The following is a 20,336-nucleotide window of genomic DNA, read 5'->3' as shown; positions in this document are numbered from 1 at the left end:
AATTAAATTTATTTGGAGCTTATTTATTTATTTGGAAGTCAGAATGGCAGAGCGATCGATGGGAGGAATCTTCCATTAGTTGTTTCAATCTCCAGATGCCCCACAAACAGGTAGGGCTGGGCTGGGCCAAAGCTGGGAGCCAGGAACTGCATCTGGCAGGGACCCAGGTACTTGAGCCATCATCTGCTGCTTCCCAGGGTACACATTGTCAGGAAGTTAGATTGTAAGTAGAGGTGAGAATTGGTCCCAGACACGCTGATATGGGATATAAGCATCCCAAGTGGGAACTTAATCGGCTGTGCTATAGTGCCCGCCCCAGAATGTTTTAATTTTCATGTCCTGAATTCAGAGTCATCAGGTTTCTCATTTGAAAGTTAGAGCCTTGACTAGAAGCAAGGTGGGTTGTCAGCAAAGAGAATGGACTTAACCGAACTTGGAACAGAAAACATTTCTCCCTGGCCTTGTGGGCCCAAGGAAGCTAAGAATGCGTCATTCATATCCCACTCTTCACTGTTGTTTGGCTGATGAAATGTCCTGAAGCAAGAAAGCCTAGAATTTAAGTACTTGAAGTTAGAAAAATGGAAGAAGAAATTGTAGGAATTCACTGATACATAGTGTCCAAAATCAGGAGCTAGTTCATTCACTAAACAATGATTTATTTAGTGTCCTATATGCCACTTGGATTAAGAACCTAGCAATACCATTATGGAGCAAAAAAAGACAAGTTCCTGTCCCTTGTACCTCCTGCTGTTAAGAAGGGGAAACAAAACACGGGCCTGACACTCACTTGGATACAAAACCGTGACCCTGAGAAATGCTGCAAAGATAAGGAGAAACCATCATAGAGAATTTGTCCTTTTCAAGAATAGGGTGGCTTCCCTGAGGAAGTGTTCTAAAGGATGAGTAAGTGTTAACTTTGCAGAAAGAAAGGGAAGACACATTTCTGGGCATGTGAGGGAAGTGTCCTGTGCCAAGGACCTGTGGTGGAGGGGAGCATGGGGAGTAGAAGGGATTGTCAGTCTCCACGGTGGGCAGAGCTTAGAGAATGAGGTGTGATACCATGCAGCAGAGGTAGGTAGGAGCCATTCTGTGAGGGCTTTGGAGATGGAAAGGAGTTTGTTGGTTTTTACATTGTTACATGTTGTTTGTTTTCAAATCAAAAGTATAAAATTACAATATGTAAAACTAGTTTTTATTTATCATAGTGAGATAATGTTTTATTTTTGTTTGCTTTTTTTTAAAAGATTTATTTATTTATTTTAAAGAGTTACAGAGAGAGAGAGAGAGAGAGAGAAAGGTCCTCACTCCCCAATTGGCCGCAACGCCAATTGTGTTTTTGTTTGCTTTTTAACAGTTTATTTTATTTATTTGAAAGGCAGAGTTACAGAGAGAGGGAGAGACAGAGACAATGTATTATTTTTAAGTACACTTGAGTATTTAAAAGGAGTTACTTTTTTTTTTTAACTTTTATTGAATAAATATAAATTTCCAAAGTACAGCTTTTGGATTACAGTGGCTTCCCCCCCCCCCCATAACTTCCCTCCCACCTGCAACCTTCACATCGCCTGCTCCCTCTCCCATCCCATCCACATCAACATTCATTTTCAATTATCTTTATATACAGAAGATCAATTTAGTATCTATTAAGTAAAGATTTCAACAGTTTGCACCCACACAGAAACACAAAGTGTAAAGTACTGTTTGAAGACTAGTTGTACCATTAATTCACATAGTACAACTCATTAAGGACAGAGATCCTACATGGGGAGTAAGTGCACAGTGACTCCCGTTGTTGATTTAACAATTGACACTCTTGTTTATGGTGTCAGTAATCACCCGAGGCTCTTGTCATGAGTTGCCAAGGCTTCCGCCTTTTGAGTTCGCCAACTCTGATCTTAGTTAGACAAGGTCATAGTCAAAGGGGAAGTTCTCTCCTCCCTTCAGAGAAAGGCACCTCCTTCTTTGATGGCCCATTCTTTCCACTGGGATCTTACAGAGATCTTTCATTTAGGTTTCTTGTTTTTTGTTTTTTGTTTTTTGTTTTTTTTTTTTTTGCCAGAGTGTCTTGGCTTTCCATGCCTGAAATACTCTCATGGGCTCTTCAGCCAGATCTGAATGCCTTAAGGGCTGATTCTGAGGCAAGAGTGCTGTTTAGGACATCTTACATTCAGTGAGTATGCTATGTATCCTGCTTCCCATGTTGGATCGTTCTCTTAAAAGGAGTTACTTTAAAAGAAAAATGGATGAGTGTATTGAAGCTACATGGGTTTGTCATTCTCCTTAAAGAATGTTATAGAGTATATCTTTTTTTTTTTTTTTTTTTTTTTTTTTTTTGACAGGCAGAGTTAGACAGTGAGAGAGAGAGAAAGGTCTTTCTTTTTCCGTTGGTTCACCCCCCAAGTGGCTGCTATGGCCAGCACGTTGAGACCGGTGCGCTGTGCTGATCTGAAGCCAGGAGCCAGGTGCCTCCTCCTGGTCTCCCATGCAGGTGCAGAGCCCAAGGACCTGGGGCATCCTCCACTGCCTTCCCGGGGGCCACAGCAGAGAGCTGGACTAGAAGAGGAGCAACCGGGACAGAATCCGGTGCCCTGACCGGGACTAGAATGTGCTGTGCTGATCCGAGCCAGGAGCAGGTGCTTCTGCCTGGTCTCCCATGTGGGTGCAGAGCCCGAGGACCTGGGCCATCCTCCACTTCACTCCCTGGTCACAGCAGAGAGCTGGCCTGGAAGAGGGGCAACCGGGACAGAATCCGGCACCCCGACCGGGACTAGAACCCGGTGTGCCGGCGCCGCAGGCAGAGGATTAGCCTAGTGAGCCACGGCTCTGACCCAGTAGAGTAAATCTTTAATCAGTTGTAAGTATTCACACTGTGACTTCTGACTGTTTGAGGAGCATCTCAATCTTTTGAAGCCTAAGAAGAGTGACATTTAGGGCAGGTACAGCATCAACTTAAGTATGGAAAAACAATTTTTTAAAAAATATCACAAAACTAAAGTTAATCTTCAAATACTGCACTTGAAAGATGTGAAGACCTTGTTCACTTTGGTTTTCATTTGTTGTTTGATTTTTTTTTTTTTTTTTTTTTTTTGGACAGGCAGAGTGGATAGAGAGAGAGAGAGAGAGAGAGAAAGTTCTTCCTTTTTGCCGTTGGTTCACCCTCCAATAGCCGCCGCGGCCAGTGCATCGCGCTGATCCGAAGCCAGGAGCCAGGTGCTTCTCCTGGTCTCCCATGGGGATGCAGGGCCCAAGCACTTGGGCCATCCTCCACTGCACTCCCTGGCCACAGCAGAAAGCTGGACAGGAAGAGGGGCAACCAGGACAGAATCCGGTGCCCAGACCGGGACTAGAACCTGGTGTGCCGGCGCCGCAAGGCAGAGGATTAGCCTAGTGCGCTGCGGCGCCGGCCTGTTGTTTTGATTTAATAGCTCCAATCCATTAAACATTGAGCCGGGGGTATGCATTGTGGTGCAGCAGGCTAGGCCACCACGTGGGACACCCACACAGCCCATATTGGAGCACGAGTGAGAGAGTCCCAGTGACTATTCCAATTCAGCTCCCTCTAAGGCACCTGGGAAGCAGTGGATGATAGCTCAAGGACTTCAATCAGCTTTCTGTGTTGTAAATGGTGTTTTCATCTGCTGCACGTCTGTGCCCCAGGGTGGTAATTTTCAGATGTATTAAGTCATTCTGAGGATGAACCGTCATGGTTCCCATCACTCAGTTTCAGCAGTTAAGTCGTGACTTCTTGCCTTCCCCACCCCAAAACTGGTTTATTTTGTTGTAAATGCTAGATGTCATAATTTCAGCCTTCAGTGTTTCAGTATGTATCTATAAAATAGGACTCTGGGCGGGCACTGGGCCTGGCAGTTAAGATGCCTGTGTCCCACATCAGAGTATTTTGGTTCTGTTCCTGGCTCCAGCTTCCTACTAGCGCAGATCCTGGGAGCCAGCAGTGTTGACTCAGATAGTTGGGTCCCTGTGTCCCTGTCATCCATGTGGGAGACTTGGATTGAATTCCCGGCTCCTGGGGCTGGGCCAGGCTGGAGCCAGGAGCCTGGGGCTCCATCCAGGTCTCCCATGTGAGTGGCAGGGATCCATGTACTTGACCTACTGCCGCCCAAGTCTTGGGTACAGAATCAAGACTTAGACCTAGGCACTCCAGTATGAGGTGTAGTGCAGTGCCCCAGTGTGTTAGCTACTACACCCAATGCTGCCCTCCCTGCATTTTGAAACAGTTTGTTGAACAAGGATCTAAATAAGAAATGTGTATGTAGGCTCCTTCACACACTCCCCACATCTACCTTTGCTTTTAACTTATTACTCAATTGTTAATCACTGTAGCTGTGAAAAAGATAGGCTCTTTCTACAGAGCGGGAAACTAAGGTCCCTAGGGGCTAAGTAATTTGCTTAATATCACAAAGCCCAGTGAGTGCTGTTAACTGAAAATTAGCCCAAGCCCCACCTCCAAACCTGTGTGCTTTTTTTTTTTTAGAGACTTATTTATTTATTTATTTGAAAGTGAGAGAATGGGAGAGACACTTCCATGCTTTGGTTCACTCGTTAAATGGCCACAATGCCCAGGGCCATGCCAGGCCAAAGCCAGGAGCCAGGAGCTTCTTCCAGGTCTCCCACATGAGTGCAGGGACACAAGGACCTGGGCCGTCCTCTGCTGCTTTCTCAGGCACATTAGCAGGGAGATGGATCAGAAGTGGAGCAGCCAGGACTTAATGTCACACATATACAGTGTCAGCATCACAGTTGATGGCTTAATCTTGTGTGCTACTGTGCTGGCCCCAGCTGTGTGCCTGTTTGGAGTTTGAAGATTTGGATTCAAAGCCTACGTGTTGGCTTCTTTCTCAGTTCAAATCCTCCACATGGATGGCAGGGACCCAACCATCCAAGCCATCATGGCTACCTCCCAGGCTGCATTCCAGCCAAAAGCTAGAGTTGGGAGATGAGCAGAGACTTGAACCCAGGCACTTCTGCATGGGATGCACACACCCACCTTGCGTCTTAGCTACTATGCCACATGCTTCTTAGGAGTTGTAAGTTCCTGCTATTCTTATTCTATGATTTCTGTGGCCCCGTGTTGAGGCACTATCCAAGAGAAACAGAGCTGGGCAGCAAGACTCATTTTGTTCAGACCACTGCAGTAGAAGAGACACACCAGCATAGAGTGAGCACAATTCTGTTGGAATTGGGAAGAGAGTGTGTGTGTGTGTGTGTGTGTGTGTGTGAATAAGTACTGAGGTTTGCTAAAGCAGAGTCCCCAAGACCCTAGAGCGGGAGGCTGATCAGTGTGTTTGCTGTCTGTATTTGCTGATTGGGACACCAACATCAGGCTGGATCAGAAGTGGTCCCCAGAGATCAGGAGGTAGAGACCCTGGCCTTGATGATTGCGATTCAAAGGGTCCCAGGTCCTTGTGAAAGACATTTTTGGGTTATAAAAGATGCACATCTCAAGGGGCAAAGAAAGGAATTACAGCCGTGAGCTTTTGGAAGTAAGCAAGCTATGGAAAGCCAGGACAGGGGGCTGTAGTCAGATTTTGGCTGGAGCAAACAGTAAATTCTTTGGGTTGAATTGATCTTAGGCATTTTCAGAGGGCAGGTGTCATTCCAGGGACATGTTCCTGAGTTCATGGAAGTCCAGAGTTTGGTCAGGTTGCTTAGACTGGGCCGGTGGGGAGGGAGGATGCAGGATAGAGTCATTGGTGTGGAGAGTTTACAGTTTCATGTACACAGTGTCATTACTCTGCGCATTTAGGGAGGTGATAAGGCTGGAATTTAATCCCGTCTTGGGAAGGGGAAAAGAATCTTCACATGAAAGGGAATAAAGCAGTGTTCTCCAGGTCTGATACCAAGAAAGCAAAGGGGAAAATCAGGAAGAGGACTTTCAGGGCCTACAAAGTCCAAGAGAGACGGCATGAACCAGAGTCATCAAGAGGGAGGTGAGGGGCAGCTCTGAGGCACAGTGGGTTAGGCTGCAGGCTTGTGGCGCTGGCCTCCCACATTAGAGCATCAGTCTGAGTCCTGAGTCCTGGCTGCTCTGCTTCCTGTCTAGCTCTCTGCCAATGACTGGGAAGGCAGAAGGTAACAGCCCAAGTACTTTGAGCCCCTGGGGAGACCCAGATGGAGTTCTTGGCTCTTAGCTTCAGGTTGGCTGAACTCTGGCAGTAGTGGCCATTTGGGGAGTGAACCAGAGGTTGGAAGTGCTCTGTGTTCTGTTTTTCTCACTCTGCCTTTCAAATAAAGTAACAACAAAAAGGTGAAATCTCTGTTAATTGAAAATGCTTGGGCCGGCGCCACGGCTCACTAGGCTAATCCTCCGCCTTGTGGCACCAGCACACCGGGTTCTAGTCCTGGTTGGGGCACCGGATTCTGTCCAGGTTGCCCTTCTTCCAGTCCAGCTCTCAGCTGTGGCCCGGGAGTGCAGTGGAGAATGGCCCAAGTGCTTGGGCCCTGCACCCCATGGGAGACCAGGAGAAGCACCTGGCTCCTCCCTTCGGATCAGCGCGGTGTGTTGGCTGCAGTGCGCCAGCCACAGCGGCTATTGGGGGGTGAACCAATGGTAAAGGAAGACCTTTCTCTCTGTTTCTCTCACTGTCCAGTCTGCCTGTCAAGAAAGAAAGAAAAATAAAAAGAAAATGCTTGAGAAAGCTTCAGGGAAGAAGTAGGTGTACCCTGAGATGAGCCTTGCAGGAAGATGGCTGGTGTTTCTTAGATCGGCATTTGATCATGGTATTTCCATGAACCCCCTTCTGATTGTCACAGGAATAAATGATCATTTCTTCATGCAGTTAGTTACTTGAAGTATTTTTCTATCAAATTACTGCCCAAAGTTGGTATTTCTCTCACTTTTTGACTCTTAATGTCTTAAGGGGTGCTTTTCAAACCAAATCTCTTCAGAATAACGTGTTCTAAAGTGCCACCAGGTTTTTGTACAATTTTTGCCTGAAATACCTTCCAGTCCCTCCCCACCTGTATCCGCACCCTTAGGAAACTGTTTACCCTCAATACCCAGCTGAAGTCACACCCTTTCTTTGCTCCTGCAGTGCTGTATTTTCTACTTTTCCTCTATTACAGTTCTGCTTCTGTTTGTTAGAATCAGTTTGTACACTCAACTCCTTAATTCAGTCTCTGGTCCATAGAAGGTACCTAATGTTTGGCTAATGAAATGTTTTCCAGTGTTCAGAACCCAGCTATATTATGTGCATACGTACAAAATGTGCTTTCTTAGTTGAGTTTTTATTTGTTCTTGGATGTCATTAAGAGGATCTTCACCAGTTACAATTGTACTTCTTCCTGGAGAACAAGTACAGGTTCAGGGGGTGCTCCAGACAGCCCAGTCTCCATAATTCACCTAGCACACATGCAGGTAGTACAGAAATTTGAGGACTAATTGATCTGGAGTGGGGCCTTTTGTATCCGGAGTCTTTTTTTTTTTTTTTTTTTTTTTTTTTGAAAGTCAGAGTTACACATAGAGAAAGGAGAGGCAGAGAGAGAGAGAGGTCTTCGATCCGCCAGTTTACTCTCCAGATGGCTGTAGCAGCCAGAAATGTGCCGATCCAAAGCCAGGAGCAAGGAGCTTCCCCAGGGTCTCCCATGCAGGTGCAGGGGTCCAAGGACCTAGGCCATCTTCTACTGTTTTTCCAGGCCATAGTAGAGAGCTGGATTGGAAGTGGAGCATCCGGGACTCGAACCGGCGCCTATATGGGATGCCAGCACCATAGGCAGTGACTATCCACTATGCCACAGCTCTGGTCCTGTATCCTGAGTCTTGACGTAGATAGAAGTTGCTGTAGTTACAGTATTCTAAACCAAGATGACAGTGTTATCTGAGAAATTAGACTTCAGACCAAATGAAGGAAATGGAAAAGTTTGATAACTTCTAATTTCATGTATGTGACAGCTAAAATCAAAGACAGTTTTGCTGAGAATTTAAGGAAATGAAAGACTTTAAGAGAAGAAGCTTGTTTGTCCTCATGGATGGTACTTCCATGGAAAGGGGAACTATGAAGCTGAGGCAGTGATGCAAGAATGTTAGCAAAGTAAGAAAGCAGCTGCTGTATACTTTGTGGAGGTCAAATAAAAGTTCTTTGATAGTAGGGGTGAGCGCTTATTGTCCCCATGCACCTTCATTGAAACACCCAGGGGAAGCTCCTGGCTCCTGGCTTTGGATCAGCACAGCTCTGACTGTAGCGGCCAGTTGGGGAGTGAACCATCGGATAGGAGACCTCCCCTCACCCCACCTCTCCTTTCTCTGTGTAACTTTTTCAAATAAATAAATAAATCTTTAAAAAAAATTTTGTAGGAAAGAAATATTTTTTCTTTTTTGAATTTTCATTTTTAATTAGTTTTTCACAGATTCTGTGTGATTTGTAGATACATTTCTTTTTATTTTTTTTAAGATTTGTTTTATTTATTTGAAAGAGTTACAGAGAGAGATAAAACCAGAAAGAGGGGGAGAGAGAGTTCTTCCATCCGCTGGTTCACTCCCCAGATGACCACAATGGCCAGAACTGAGCCGATCTGAAGCCAGGAGTCAGGAGCTGCTTCTGGGTCTCCCATACGGGTACAGGGGCCCAAGGACTTGGGCCATCTTCTGCTATCCCAGCCTTTAGCAGAGCTGGATTGGAAGTGGAGCAGCCAGGACTCGAACCTATGCCCATATGAGATGCCAGCACTGAAGGTGGTGGCTTTACCAGCTATACCACAGTGCCAGCCTGGCATTTGTTATTACAGAGGAATTCCATGCCAGCCTGATTTTGTTCCCTTTGTGGGAATCCCATTTGTTTTACATGTGTCTCCCATTTGTAGGACCCTTCCTTTATTCCCAAAACTGATGGCTATAACAAGATAGGACATGCCCACATGTAACTTTGAAAAGTAAGTTTTAGAGATTGCTTCCTTCACTGATTTAGGGTTTGTTAGAGTTTTTTAATCTGTTATCAATCACTTCATTATACTTTTTTTTTCTTTTTTTTTTTCTTTTTTTTTTGACAGGCAGAGTGGACAGTGAGAGAGAGAGACAGAGAGAAAGGTCTTCCTTTGCCATTGGTTCACCCTTCAATGGCCGCCGCAGCCAGCGCGCTGCGGCCGGCGCACCGCGCCGATCTGATGGCAGGAGCCAGGAGCCAGGTGCTTTTCCTGGTCTCCCATGGGGTGCAGGGCCCAAGCACCTGGGCCATCCTCCACTGCACTCCCGGGCCACAGCAGAGAGCTGGACTGGAAGAGGAGCAACCGGGACAGAATCCGGCGCCCCAACCGGGACTAGAACCCGGTGTGCCGGCGCCACTAGGCGGAGGATTAGCCTAGAGAGTCGCGGCGCTGGCTTTTTTCTTTTTAAAGAGACAAATAATAAGACAGAGCTCCCATGTGCTGGGACTTGAACTGGTGCCCATATGGGATGCCAGCACTGCAGACAATGGCTTTACCCACTACCACACAGCTCCAGCCCCCATATATTTCATATATACAGTTTTAAGAGCATAATGATACTCCCCACCCTACCCTCCCTCACCACCACTACCACCTCATTTTTCTTTCAATTTTTACAATGACATACTTTCAGTTTACTTTATAATCACAAGCTTAACCTTCTACTAAATAAAGAATTCAACAAGTAGTAAGTAGAAGAGCTACTGTGGGGATTTGCTATTATTTGCAGATTCTGTCATTAGAAATACTTGATCTTAATTACCAATAATTTCCTCAGTTTCAGAAGTTATTTTCTTACTTTGAGTTCAGTGCAGCTTTGGAGTAAAGTTGGGGACAAACCATGAAAATTGGTAACAGCTTCAGATTGAAATGGAGTTTCTGTGATGTTTAAAGAAGACAGTAGTGACAGGTTTTTAAATTATTTCTTACTGTTGTTTCTTAGTTACTGAGTTGTGATCAGCTCTTCCTGTCGAAAGATATTGTTAAGGTCAGTGAGGAATTGTACACTAGAACTTGTTTTTGAAGGAGACGTTAGAATGTAAAACAAGTATCTCTGGAAATTTAATGTCTTAAGTCTAAACAGTTAAAAGTGGAAGGCTCTCTATAGATAGTAACTAATGTAGATACTGACTTCTTCCCTTCTAGGAGCATGTTTGGATTATTTCATTTTATTTTTTAAAATGAAGATGTGGTGCATATTTGGCACAGTAGTTAAGCTGACACTTGAGACGCCCACATCCCACGTGGCAGTGTCTTGGTTCAAGTCCTAGCTCCACTTTGAATTCCAGCTTCCTGCTAATGTGCACCCAGTGAAGCAGCAGGTGATGGCTCAAGTACTTGGGTCCCTGACACCCGTGTAGGAGACCGAGATTTGGTTTTTGAACTCCTGTTTTTTGTTTGTTTGTTTGTTTTTTGTTTTTCTTTTTTGAAGGTTTTTATTTAATGAATACAAATTTCATATGTACAGCTTTTAGGAATATAGTGTTTCTTCCTCCCATTCCCACCTTCCAACCCACACTCCCATCCCACCTCCTATTCCCTCTCCCATTCCATTTTTCGTTAAGATTTGTTTTTAGTTGACTTTATATACAGAAGATCAACTCTGTACTAAGTAGAGATTTCAACTGTTTGCACACACACGAACACACAAAGTATAAAGTAAAGTACAACACATTAAGGACAGAGGCCCAACATGGGGAGTAAGTGCACAGTGACTCCTGTTGTTAACAATTGACACTCTTATTTATGATGTCAGTGACCACCGAGGCTCTTGACATGAGCTGCCAAGGCTATGGAAGCCTTTTGAGTCCACAAACTCTGTTGGTATTTAGACAGGGCCATATGCAAAGTGGAATTTTTCTCCTCCCTTCAGAGAAGAGTATATCCTTTTTTGATGGCCCCTTCTTTCCACTGGGGTCTCACTCACAGAGATCTTTCATGCAGAACCATTTTTGCCACTGTGTCTTGGCTTTCAATGCTTGAAATGCTCCTGTGGGATTTTCAGCCAGATTCAAATGTTTTAGTGGCTGATTCTGAGGTCAGAGTGCTGTTTAGGGCATTTGTCATTCTATGAGTCTGCTGTATAGACAGCTTTCCATTGTTGGAACTTTCTCTCCTTTGTAATTCTATTGTTATTACCAGACGCTTGGTCTTAGGTATCTGATCCCTTTGACACTTAGTCCTATCTATACGATCAATTCCATGCTTAAAATGATCACTTTATCACATAAGATGGGATTAGTACCACCCAGCTTAATGGGAATTGGAGTTCCATGGCAAGTTTTTAGCTTCACCCTTAGGGGTTATGAACTTCTAGTTTGACCTGTTCTAATCCCAGTTGTTATAGGTATTTGTGGACTGAACCAGCAGATGGAATAACTCTCTGTTTCTGTCTTGCAAATAAATAACAATAAATAATTTTTAAGAATGTTACAAAATGAAAATGAAGTAAAGTATTACGGTCTAGCTTTGGGCAAGTTGGAAACTTAATACATCTTAAAAGTTCGAAATAGCTCACTTTCTCAATTGTAAAAGCTGTAACTTAAAACTGCTATATTTTATTGATGTAGTTTTAAAGTGTTTTTTATTAAGAGTGTCTGCCATTTATTGTGTGTGTGCGCAACACAGTGAGTGCTTTACATGTAGTAACTTGTGTGATTGTGAAATGAGATCTCATGACTACATTTTTATTTTTATTTATTTATTTTTTTGAGAGGCAGATTTAGACAGAGAGACAGAGAAAGATCTTCCTATCCGTTGGTTCACCCCCAAAATGGCCACTACGGCTGGCGCGCTGCACCAATCCAAAGCCAGGAGCCAGGTGCTTCCTCCTGGTCTCCCATGCAGGTGCAGGACCCAAGGACTTGGGCCATCCTGCACTGCACTCCCGGGCCACAGCGGAGAGCTGGACTGGAAAAGGAGCAGCCAGGACAGAATCCAGCACCCCAACCAGGACTAGAACCCGGGGTGCTGGTGCCACAGGCGGAGGATGAGCCAAGTGAGCCATGGCGCCGGCCCATGACTACATTTTAAGTTGTGTATATTTTCACCTGTCCTTGTTAGTCACCTCCACCCTGCTAAATCTAGTAGTTTATTCTTAATCCTTGTTTCACTTTAGCTATAGGCAGCATTTGGCTGGGTTGCTCACTCTCCTCACTACACTGTCTTCATTCATTTTCTAAGAACTCACTTGGTTTTCTTCTTTCCTCATTGGTGGTGTTTTCCCAGCCTTGTTTGCTGACTCCTCCTCCCCTTTCCTATCTTTTACCATTGGAACGTTCTAGGCTCAGTCTTTGGACCTTTTTTGTGTGTATTTTTACCCCCAGCCAGCCTCATGGCTTCGATTCTAATGAGCCACATCTCCTATGTATGTATGTGCCTAGTCCAGAACCTTTTGTCTGACCTGCATGCTTGGGTTTTTGGCAGTCTCCTCCATGTCAGTAGGTGGATATCTACTAGGCTTTCCATATTTAACATGTCCAGAATCCAAACCAGAAACCATTAGTGATGAAAGAACCGCACACACACGCTTTTGAATAATGTGTATCAGCGTAGCATTGGGGTGGAGACTGGGACCAGAGTCTGACTGCAGTAGAACAGCGCTGTTGTATTTGGGGATGTACTTTATGCTTAGCTCGGGGCCTACTATAGTATTATATGTTCATTTAATTAGTTTGGACACCTGGAATAAACCTTTCCCTTTTGTTTCTTTGTTTTAGACCTTCGATTTAGTACACAATGAGTGAGTGGCAGGAGACAGATAATTTTTTCTGCAAGTAGAGACTCGTTTCTTTTTTTACCTGTGTTGTTAACATGAAAATTGTTTCTCCTTTTCAGGTATCATCTTTATCAGAAAGTGAGGAGTCTCAGGACTCATCTGACAGCATAGGCTCCTCACAGAAAGCCCCCGGGATCCTAGCACTACGCCCATCCTACAGGTGAGTTCTCTCCTGTATAAAACTGTGCATGTGGCATTTACTCCGAGAGTTCCAGTGGTGCAATGCAAAGCAGACTAAAGAGGGAGCAAATGTCTGTGTGAGATAGGAGGTGTTAAGAGAAGCAGATGGGCGGCCAGCACCGCGGCTCACTAGGCTAATCCTCCACCTTGCGGCGCCGGCACACCGGGTTCTAGTCCGGTCGGGGCGCTGGATTCTGTCTCGGTTGCCCCTCTTCCAGGCCAGCTCTCTGCTGTGGCCCGGGAGTGCAGTGGAGGATGGCCCAAGTGCTTGGGCCCTGCACCCCATGGGAGACCAGGATAAGTACCTGGCTCCTGCCATCGGATCAGTGCGGTGGCCATTGGAGGGTGAACCAATGGCAAAGGAAGACCTTTCTCTCTGTCTCTCTCTGTCTCTCTCACTGTCCATTCTGCCTGTCAAAAAAAAAAAAAAAAAAAAAAAAGAGAGAGAGAGAGAGAATTAGGGAACTGGAAGGTATAACTGTGAGTAAATTATCTAAAGTGGAGCATAAAAAGATACAGAGAATAAAATCAGAAGGCTCAACACACAACATATATCTAACGATACTTTCAAAAAGAGAAAATGGGGAATGGTACTTCCAGCTGCTAGTCTTTGTAAGAGACAAAAAATAATGAATGGTATTTCAGGACATGTCTTTAGAAAGCCAGCTTCCTAACAAGATAACGTAAACCCACATCCAGATGTATCATGTGAAGCAAAGTTGGAGAATACCAAAGATAAACATAAGATTTAACAACTTCTACAGAGAAAAGACAGAAGACCTAGAAAGGAGCAACCATTAGGGTAACAAAGAGAGACAGTGGATTAAACATTTATCTATTTATTTTAAAAGATTTTTTTTTATTTGAAAGGTAGAGTTACAGAGAGAAAGAGGACAGAGTTTCCATCTGCTAGTTTACTCCCCAGATGGCCTTACCAATCGGAGCCGGGCCAGGCTGAGGCCAGGAACTCTATCCTGGTCTCCGTGTGAGTGGCAGAGGCCCAGCTATCTGGTCCATCATTGCTGCCTTCCCAGGTGCATAGCAGAAAACTGGATTGGAAGTGAAGTAGCCGGGACTCGGCACTTGGATATGGGATGTTAATACTGCAAGCAGCAGCTTAACCCACAGAGCAACAGTGTTGGCCCCTGAACTAAAAAACCTTTAAATGCTAAGAGAAAGTACTGTTTGTCTAGAATTCCTTTTTTTTTTTTTAACAGATTTATTTATTTATTTATTTGAAAGGCAGAGCTAGAGAGAAGGAGAGACAAATCTTCTATTCATTGGTTTACTCCCCAAATGGCCGAAACTACCAGGACTGGACCAGGCCAAAGCCAGGAGTTTTTCCGAGTCTCCCATGTGAGTGCAGGGGCTCAGGGACTTGGGCCATCTTCCACTGCTTTCCTAGGTGCATTAGCAGGGAGCATAATCAGAAGTGGTGTCTGTATGGGGTGCTGGTGCTGCAGGCCACAGTTTAACTGCTTTGCCGTATTGCTGGCCCCTGGTCTAGAATTCTATACCCATCTGAGCAGTTGCTCAAAAATAATTTGTGAAATAAAACTCATGTTGCACTAATTTAAGAAAGTTCCAAAGGGTAAATTTGAAGAAGAAAAAAATGAAACTAAATAGAAAGAATGTGAATGTAAGAAAGAATGAAGAGCAAAGACAGTTTAGTTAAGTTACAATTGATGTTTTAGAACAAGAGTAAGAATGATTAATTTGGGTACTTGAAAAACAAACAAAAAAGTACCAGACAGGAATGGCCTATTGGGGTCTCCAATTGATTACCTTTAGACTTACTTTAGACTGTTAGAGACAATCACTGAAAGAATATAAATAGAGACAATCACTAAAAGAATATAAATGAAGTTTAATTTCCAAACAGTGAGGCTCTCCCAGGATAAAATACTTGTTCTCTCCTGGATAAAATACTTGTTCGCAGGACAGGCACAGTGGTGCAGTCAGTTAAGCTGCTGCTTACAATGCCCACACTCCATATTGGATTGCCTGATTGAAGTCCTGGTTACCCTGCTTCTAAACTGGTTTCCTGCTCATGTGCCTGGGAAGGCAGTGGATAATGGCCCAAAGACTTGGGTCCCTGCCACCCAAGTGGGAGATCTGGATAGAGTTCCTGGTTCCTGGCTCCTGGCTTCAGCCTGGCCCAACCCCAGCTGTTGCTGACATTTGGGGAGTGAACCAGTGGATGGCAGATCTCTGTGTGTGTGTGTGTGTGTGTGTGTGTCTGTCTGTCTGTCTGTCTGTCTTTCCCTCCCACTATCACTATGCCTTTCAAATAAATAAATCTTAAAAAAAATGAATGCATTGTACACCTATAAAAATAATAAAAATCTCATCACTCTTCATGCATGTACAAAAACCATATGCATACAGATACATGAAGTGAAACCAGAGTGAGAAATAGAAGCAAGCATGAACACTGGGAGACGCCCATTACTGTAGATCTACTGAAGGAGCTAGACATCTGAAAAGGAACTTCCCAGACTTAAGATTTTTGGGATTGCCACAGATTAGGCTCAGATATGAATTCAGTCAAAAATCATGAAACATGCCAAGGAAATAAAGCACTCTTAAGTGACAGTCAGCAGAAATAATACAGACAGCTCAATAAATTCAGAGAAGGTATGGGATGAAATTAAGCACTCATAATTTTTGTAGCAAATAAGGAATAAAAACAGGGGCCGATACAGGTTAAGCTCTTGTCTGCAACCCTGGCATCTCATATGGTAGCATAATATTGAAAATGTCCAAAATTGGGAAAAGACTGTCAGATACTAACACCTAGATGACATAAATTTTTAAATTATGTGATAGAGAATATAAAGGAGCTATAATTAAGATGTTCAGGGCCAGTGTCTTTGCAACCCTATGATGTCAGTTTCCCATATGGGCACAGTTCGAAACCTGTCCAACTTCCTACTAATGTGCCTGGGAAAGCAGCTTGGGCCGCTGCACTCAGGTGGGAGATCCGGAGGAAGCTCCTGACTCCTGGCTTCAGCCTGGCCCTGCCCTGTCCATTGCAACCATTTGGGGAGTGAACCAGCGGATGGAAGATCCCTCCCCCTCTCCCCCTCTTTCCCCTCCCCCTCTCCCTTTCCCCCACCCTCTTCTCCTTCCCCTCCCTCTTTTTCCCCTCCCCCTCCCCTTCCTCCCTTTCCCTCTCCCACTGTGTGCATGTATGTATCTCTTCTGCTCTGTGTAACTCTGCCTTTCAAATAGATTAAATGAATACCTAAATCTTTTTAAAATTTATTTATTTAAATTATTTATCTATCTGAAAGGCAGTGTTACAGAGAGGCACAAGCAGAGAGAGAGAGAGAAGTCTTCCATCCAGTGGTTCACTCCCCAGATGGTTGAAATGGCCAGAGCTGGACCAATCCGAAGCCAGGAGCCAGGGGCGTCTTCCAGGTCTCCTACGCAGTTGCGGGGGCCCAAAGACTTGAGCCATCTTCTGCTTCTTTCCCAGGCCATAGCAGAGAGCTGGATCAGAAGTAGAGCAGCTGGGACTCCAACTGGCATCTATGTGGCATGTTGGCATGAAGGCGGTGGTGTTACCTGCTATGCCACTGTGCAGGCCCCAGTAAATGTTATAGATTAGATTGTGGTAATGATTGTGCAAGCCTGTGAATATACTAAAAACATTGAATTGTGTATTTAAAGTGATTTAATTATATGATATATGTAAAAGGACAAATGGATAAAACTAATGATATAAACTGAGAGCTGGTTCTTTGGGAAAAAAAAAAAAAGATACCCTGTAGCAAGACAGAGAGGGAAGAGTGGCTTGAGAGGTCATGGGGGACTGGTTTTGTGGCCTTGTATGTCACGGGGTTTATTCAGAGTGAGGCGGGGGAGCACTGCAGAGTGACTTGCTCTGGTATTTTAGAAGGATGAGTGTTGTGCGGAGGACAGGTTGACAGAGTAGGGGCAGATGAAGGCACTTGGCTGACTGGTGGAGGCTGTTGTGACTTTCGTCAAAAGGGGTGGTGGGGTGGTAGCGTGGAGTGTGGACTGGGGCTCCTGGGGCTGCTGCAGTGCAGAGGATGAGGGGCTGGGATTCTGGGTAGAGACAGTGATTTGCTCATGAATTGAATATGGGTTCTGGTAAAGATAAAAGATGGTTGCAGAATTTTTGGTTTCACCAACTACAAGAATGGAGTTGATATTTACAGAATTGAGGAAGATTGCCAGGGGTGGGAGGATATCTAACAGTTTTTGGATGTTTGAGGTGCACATTGGGTAGAAGTGTTCAATACAAAATTGTAGGTAAGAGAGGAGTTCAGGGGGCTGACACTGTAGCAGAGCAGGTAAAGCTGCTGCCTGGATGCCAGCATTCCATTTGGGCTCCAGTTCACATCCCGGCTGCTCCACTTGCGATCCAGCTCCTTGCTGATGCTCCTGCGAAAAGCAGCAGAAGATGGCCCAAATGTTTGGGCCTCTGCACCCATGTGGAAGACCTGGATGAAGCTATTGATCCTTGGCTTCAGCCTTGCTCAGCCCTGGCTATTGTGACCATCTGGGGAATGAACCAGCAGATGGAAGATCTCTCTCCCCACCCCTTTCCCCTCCTCCCATTCCTCCCACCCCCTCCTCGCAACTCTTTCAAATAAATACATAAATCTAAAAAAAAAAAAAAAAAAAAATTTGAGGCGAGAGCTTGGGATTCAATCGTTTATAGGGTCATCAGTCTATACAGGTGATCAAGCCCATGGCCAAGTGGCATCACCAGAGATAGGGTGTAGCCTTCTGCACTTCTTCATCTGCACCGTTAGGGCTGGCACTGTAGCACAGCCCTGCCACTGTGGCACCAGCACACTGTGTCGGAGCCCTGATTGATGTCCTGACATTCTGCTTCTGATCCAGCTTTCTGCTAGTGCGCCTGGGAAACAGCAGTTGATGATAGCCCAAGTTCTTGGGCTCCTGCCACCCATGTGGGAGACCCCAATAGAGTTCTTGGCTCTTGGCTTCAACCAAATAAATCTTTTTTTTTTTTTTTGACAGGCAGAGTGGATAGTGAGACAGAGAGAGAGAAAGGTCTTCCTTTTGCCGTTGGTTCACACTCAAATGGCCGCCATGGCTGGCGTGCTGCGGCCGGTGCACCGCGCTGATCCGAAGGCAGGAGCCAGGTGCTTCTCCTGGTCTCCCATGGGGTGCAGGGCCCAAGCACTTGGGCCATCCTCCACTGCACTCCCAGGCCACAGCAGAGAGCTGGCCTGGAAGAGGGGCAACCAGGAAAGAATCCGGCGCCCCGACCAGGACTAGAACCCGGTGTGCTGGTGCCGCTAGGTGGAGGATTAGCCTAGTGAGCCGCGGCGCCGGCCCCAAATAAATCTTTAAAAAAGAAAAAAGATCAGGGGCTGGTGCTGTGGTGTATTAGGTCAAGCCTCCGCCTAGGGTGCCAGCATCCCATATGGGCACTGGTTCATGTTCTTGCTGCTCCTATTCTGACGCAGCTCTCTGCTTATGGCCTGGGAAAGCAGTGGAAGCTGACCCAAGTGCTTCGGACCCTGTACTGGAAGAAGCTTCTGGCTCCTGGCTGTGGATCAGTTCAGCTCCGGCCATTGTGGCCATCTGAGAATGAATCAGTGAATGGAAGACATTTCTCTCTGTCTCTCCCTCTCTCTGCCTGTAACTCTACCTCTCAAGTAAATAAGTAAAATCTTTTAAAAAGAAAAAAAAAAAGACTACACTTTGATACTGTGTAAGTCCAAGTCCGGAAGATGAGGAAGAATACAAAGCAATAGCAGGTAACATCTCTGTCTGCAGTGTACAGAGTATCAAGTGCTGTGAGTGGGAATGATACACAGCACCTTAGGCGATACTTCTTTGTGGGGGAAGGCATTGATTGTGACAGTTTGTATATCTGGAAACTGGATTCTTAGTAAAAGTCTCAGAAACAAATACGACAAAGTAGAGAGTCTTGGTGTGGCACTTAGGTGTTTTCTGTACTTTATGCTGAAGATGTTTCGTGATTTAAAATTGAGGAAGACTCAGCACAGTCCCATGCTAGGCTGGCTGCGTCAGGTCGTGTGAGCAGTTTGCTGAATGGACTCTGGTGCTCTGCCCCAGACCAGCATAATCATTAGGGGCATCAGGTGGAATTCTAGATTCAGCAAACCTCTCTAGATGATTCTGACACTTCGGCAGGTTTGAGAACCACTGTGACTATTCCACGAAAATCTACAACAGGGTCCCTATAGGACTGCCACCTCCCTTGTTCTCTGTGTGAAACGTGTGACAACAACCTACTGTGGTCTCTCAGCATAGAGACTGTTCAGAGAAAGGAGCTGAACCTGGAGAAAGATGGTCAGCATGTTACAGAGGGGCGCGGGAAGATCTTGCAGGATGCGGCCTAGAATAAAGAAGGCTCGTAGCAGTTGTCAGATACTGCCAACTGGTGTGGATGTCGAGTTGGGTTAGGCTTAACTTCCTATAGTTTGGGCCTGAGGAAGGACTCTTAGCTGTTCAACGATGGGATGTTTACTTTTTGGAAGTAGTGGGTACCCAGGTTGTAAGGAATATGAGGAAAGGGATTTCTCCGTGGGCTGGATGGTTGACATATTGACATAAATAACAGGAAGCATCATTTTTTTGGTAAGATTTTATTTACGATTAGAAAAAAACCTATCATCCATCTGCTGGTTCACTCCCCAAATGGCCACAAGAGTCAGGGCTGGGCCAGACAGAAGCCAAGAGCCAGGAATTCCATCCGGGTCTCCCATGGTGGAGGCAAGAAACCTCAAGTATTCAAGCTATCTTCTGTTGCTTCCCACCTGCATTCAGGCACATTAGCAGGGATATGGATTGGAACAGACCAGCCAGCACTCAAGCCAACCCCCACTCTGATACGGGACATGGGCATCCCGAATGATACCTACCCCGCTGCCACAGTGCCTGCCCTGGGATTCTTTTTTTCTTGTTTTCACCCAAGTATTTAAGTTTTTTTCTACAGTGACTGTGGATCTTGAGTGAATATCTCAGTTTTATTTTTTCTCCACTAGCAAATGATGTCCGTTTCTTACTGCTTCTCCACGCCCCTCGTTGCCCCGGGAAGTCCTTTCTTTTTAGCAGGAATTCTTCTCCCTCCCTCACTCCTGTCATGAACCAAATTGCACCAAGTCTGGGTATCATTTACGTCTTTGTTTAAGTAAGCAATCTTATTTATCACTGATACTCCATGCACTTAATATGGTGGTATGTCTAATCCTGTTTCTTTCCGAGAACTGTGGAGTTCCCTTCCATTATAGAGGTGAAGGGTGACAAAAGTCATCTTCTGAAATGGAGGTCACAGACACTAATGAGAAAATAATAGTATTTTGTTAGTTAATGAAATGCCTTCTCTCTCATAGACACTGCATACTTCTCCCAAGGCCTTATACATAGAGAGGCAGTGTGTATGGGTGTCTGTTCAGTGTACCATTATCTC

The 20,336-nt window shown here is 45.2% G+C and overlaps 1 protein-coding gene across 3 annotated transcripts in view; it reads left to right on the top strand.

Moving 5' to 3' along the window:
* The window catches only part of ATF1 (activating transcription factor 1), a 61,693-nt gene that overhangs the window by 24,546 nt on the left and 16,811 nt on the right, over positions 1 to 20,336 (top strand). For all 3 annotated transcript variants that reach the window (XM_051846304.3, XM_070052229.2, XM_089308325.1), the window contains exon 3: positions 12,775 to 12,875. In XM_051846304.3, the coding sequence (XP_051702264.1) occupies positions 12,775 to 12,875 (101 nt within the window). The remainder of the gene's footprint in view (positions 1 to 12,774; positions 12,876 to 20,336) is intronic.

This window comes from Oryctolagus cuniculus, chromosome 11, assembly GCF_051225735.1.
Source record: "Oryctolagus cuniculus isolate XC-2025 breed Fujian yellow rabbit chromosome 11, ASM5122573v1, whole genome shotgun sequence".
NCBI lineage: Eukaryota > Metazoa > Chordata > Mammalia > Lagomorpha > Leporidae > Oryctolagus > Oryctolagus cuniculus.
This window is presented reverse-complemented; position numbering and strand designations above follow the sequence as displayed.